Genomic DNA, 3,910 nt, shown 5'->3' on the forward strand with positions numbered 1-3,910 from the left:
GTCCACGGTGAAAGTTGATGTATTTCCTCAGCGACCAGCACGGATCAGCTCTAGGCATGACGAAGCGGATATCGTCCTCTTTTGGAAGACCAAACAAAGTAGTTTTGCTTTCACAACGAAACACACAGCTCTTCACGACACGGCGGCGGCAGCAACAATACTACAGCGAGAATAAAAGTTACGCCTTCCTTCTTTGCGTGAACATTTGGGCGGCGTTATGCAAATCTTCCCACATAGTGATGTAGACATGTGGGGGCGTGTTAGAACGAGGCGTTTTAGGTAGGTGTGGCTGACTCTTAACTTTTATAAAGAATATCTCTTTGGATTTGAGACTTTAGTCTTTGCAACTTTACAGATCTTCTTTATGCACCAAGAGCTTGTAACACTCCAAAGAACAATTGAAATCGCATCATATGACCCCTTTAAAAAAAAATATCTGGAAAACTGAAGTTGTCATTTCAACACAATCTGAAAATCTGAGGAACAAGCTGACCTCCATTAGAAATGATCCAAATGCACTGCACACTTTATAACAATGTCAGAAACATTACGACAAAATTTTAAACAAAGGAAAGCTGGTGCACAATATCACATTAATGAAATGCTTAAACTCAGAATGAGTGAAGCTCTTTTTCTTTTTTCAGTGTGTGTGTGTGTGCGTGTGTGTGTGAGAGAGAGCTCAGGGTCAGACCTTGAAGCGGCAGAAGGGGTTCTCCTGGCTGAACTCCACCGGCGGTGTGCTGCTGCTGTAGTAACCCTTCCCTACTCCCCAGAAGGCCTGCAGCTGGTTCCATCGGGCCAGAATGGAGTCGCGCTCGTCGCTGAGGACCGACGGAGCAGAGAGAGCGCTGGCTGTGTTAAAGAGCTGACTGGACTGAGACGCCTGCTGGTTAAACAGGCCTCCTGCAAACACACACACTCAGTATACACACACCGGCTCGTTCGGAGCGTCTGTTTCTGAACATGTTGCATCTTCTCTCTTAGTTCGATTCGTCAGTCCTTTATAAATACATAAACACTGCAATCACACTTCATCTGCACCAGAACAGCTGGTCTGAGATCGTCTGAATCAGGTGGTTTTTGGTGGATTTATTCCCATTATTCTCATAATTCATAACAGGAAATGTGTTACACAAAACCAAACCAAGAGGAAGAAATCCGTGTGTGTTTCAAGGGAGAGCAGGAGCTCTCAGACGCGGTCGGACTCACCCGGCTGGTTCTGAGCGGTCTGGATCCCACCGAATCCTCCGAAGCCCAGTGCAGCACCACCCAGACCTCCACTCGAGCCCAGACCAGACGAGAAACCAAAGCCCTTACTCGGAGTGTTTCCGAAGAGACTCGCACCTGCAGACAGCACTTCCTGTCAGACACACACACTAATATACACACGCACACACACACACACACACACACGCACACACACACACACACACACACTAATACACACACTAATACACACACTCTCGCACACACACAGTTGCGCACACACACACTAATATACACACTCTCGTAGGGCTTGACCGATATGTGTTTTTTCAGGGCAGATGCTGATACCGATTATTACAGATCAAGTAGACCGATAACCGATATTTTGAACCGATATACATGTTTGGTGTAAAAATGAAAATGTCAAAATTAAGAATAACAAGGGCTCTGACAAAAACTGCCTTCCCTGGTGGTGGTTGAGTGTAGTACTCCAACAGTAAACTCTTTATTTTTTGGCAAACAAAGGGTTTACCATTCAAATTAAAACATGGAAGAAATAGCGTATTGTGTGATTATTCTTTTAAACAAAAGTTGTAATAATTGACAGGGCTCTACGGATACTTTTCTTTTTAGGAGCGCTTGTGCTCCTAATTTAAAAAATGTAGGAGCACGGTCAAAAATTTAGGAGCACCTTCTAATCAGTAATCAAAAATTCTGATAAAAAAAATTAACCTTCCCATTACGAGGTGACAGTTGACTCAAAGTGATTTATAGGGAATTTAGTTTTTACCTTTGTAATGGCATTTTTCTAACTTTGTTAAAAGTATGTCATCTTTTGTCAAAATCAATAATATAAATTTATAAGCTTTTTAACATTTCTAATTAAAACAAGTAGAATAAGAAACTGCAATTATACCTAAAATGAAACTAAATCCGCCAGCAGATGGCGGCAAATCACGGATTTTATCATTGAATCATTCATTCAATTGATTCGTTTGAACGGCTGATTCATTCAGGAATGAAGCACGTGACTGTCTTTATGAATGTGTGATCATGAATCACTGACTCACTAGATTCGTTAAAAAATGCACTCATTCATGAATGAAACACCGCTGTGTTTGCTTTTAGAGATGCGCAGCGGCTGAGCTGTTACTTTATTTGGAACTATTTTCGTTGATGAAAGAGAGCAGAATCAGGCAGTACGTGTTTATTGAACTGTTGTATTAAATCAATATCACATTTGCAAACTCCTTGAATAATTATTCAAATCTGTCACTCTCCTTATCGCGATCTGTGGACGCACAGAAAATGAGAGTTCTCAAGACTCAAAAGTATGTGAAAATGAAGGAACCGGTGGGAATGAGTATAATTATTATTAATAGCTGCAATCCTGCGCCTGAAACTCAAGCCCTGCTCTGTGTTCTCTGCTAATAACCCGACTGTGCATGATGCGAGGTCAGAAGTATGTGAAAATGAAGGAACCGGTGGGAATGAGTATAATTATTATTAATAGCTGCAATCCTGCGCCTGAATCTCAAGTCCTGCTCTGTGTTCTCTGCTAATAACCCGACTGTGGATGATGCGAGGTGTTATGTTGTCAGTGAGAAGCTGCAGCCGTGGCGGGGAGGATGTTTGGTGTGCTGGTGTTCTGACAAATAATGCTACCTATCAGATTATGCTACCAACAAATCGTCAGAACACCGGCAGAACAACAACAATGTGCTACATGTTTCTTTTCCCCTCATTTTTTCCAATTGATGGAAATCCATCGTAGCGCCGGAAAACTTTCATCCCCGAGTAGTATTATGAACATCATACTGCACCACAGTAATATATTTCTGATCAATTCTTTAAGCTAACCCGGACTTATATTTTGACGGGTTGCCATGAGGAACGTGTTTCTGTAGGTCTATGTAAATGATATGAAGATAGTTTTACTCCAATGAAACGGTCAAATGCTCATGAAGTGACTCTGAGAGCAGTACTGGGGATGCTGTTCATGTATTTGTCATAATTTAGCGAGAAGGCAGATGCTAAAAACACAGCGAGCGTCACCCGCTCTTCAGTATGTGTGTAGTACACACTGTGTCAATCATTAACAGAGACAAGCAGAACATGCAGGTTTCATATTTAAATAGTATTTTTGCGGCTTAATATTTACAGATACTAGTCCGTATTGCGACTCTGACTAAGTGTACTGACCAACTTTTGATTAATTCATCCAAACTTTGACAAATTCCGTGACATTCCGCGTCATACAGTAAATTCCATTTATACGACTGTATTCCGCGATTCCATCCGCATTCTCCGCATCGCAGAAATCATAGATAATATTGAGGTGTTTTGCAACTTAAGTGTAACGTTAGAGGATTGGGAGCTATTGCAACTTAAGCAACGTCTGCTGCTGCCTTACCTTTGAGAGACAACTGATGCGTGATCACTGAAGCAGCTGCAGTTAGCAAGTGCTTTCGGAGTGAGAGTGAATTCCGCTTTGATTGGTCGGACTCGTGACACCCAACAAATCAGAAGAGGGGTGGGCGGAGACTGCTTTAGGCCGCAGAGTGGTGAGTTCTGACAGGCTGCATCAGAGCCAAATAGCGCGTTTCAAAATTAAGTTATTTTATCGGCGAATCGGTTTTGAAAATGACCGATACCGATAATCATAAAAATGCTTAATATCGGCGCCAATAATCGGTCCACCCCT

At 42.1% G+C, this 3,910-nt stretch overlaps 1 protein-coding gene across 1 annotated transcript in view; it reads right to left on the minus strand.

Annotated features, from left to right (window-relative positions):
- The window catches only part of nup54 (nucleoporin 54), a 22,351-nt gene that overhangs the window by 5,840 nt on the left and 12,601 nt on the right, over nucleotides 1-3,910 (minus strand). Inside the window, 2 exon segments of the mRNA XM_016261282.1 lie at nucleotides 692-903; nucleotides 1,210-1,344. Coding sequence (XP_016116768.1) covers nucleotides 692-903; nucleotides 1,210-1,344 — 347 coding nt within the window.

Source organism: Sinocyclocheilus grahami, unplaced genomic scaffold (genome assembly GCF_001515645.1).
Source record: "Sinocyclocheilus grahami isolate Dianchi unplaced genomic scaffold, SAMN03320097.WGS_v1.1 scaffold2360.1, whole genome shotgun sequence".
Taxonomy (NCBI): Eukaryota; Metazoa; Chordata; class Actinopteri; order Cypriniformes; family Cyprinidae; genus Sinocyclocheilus; species Sinocyclocheilus grahami.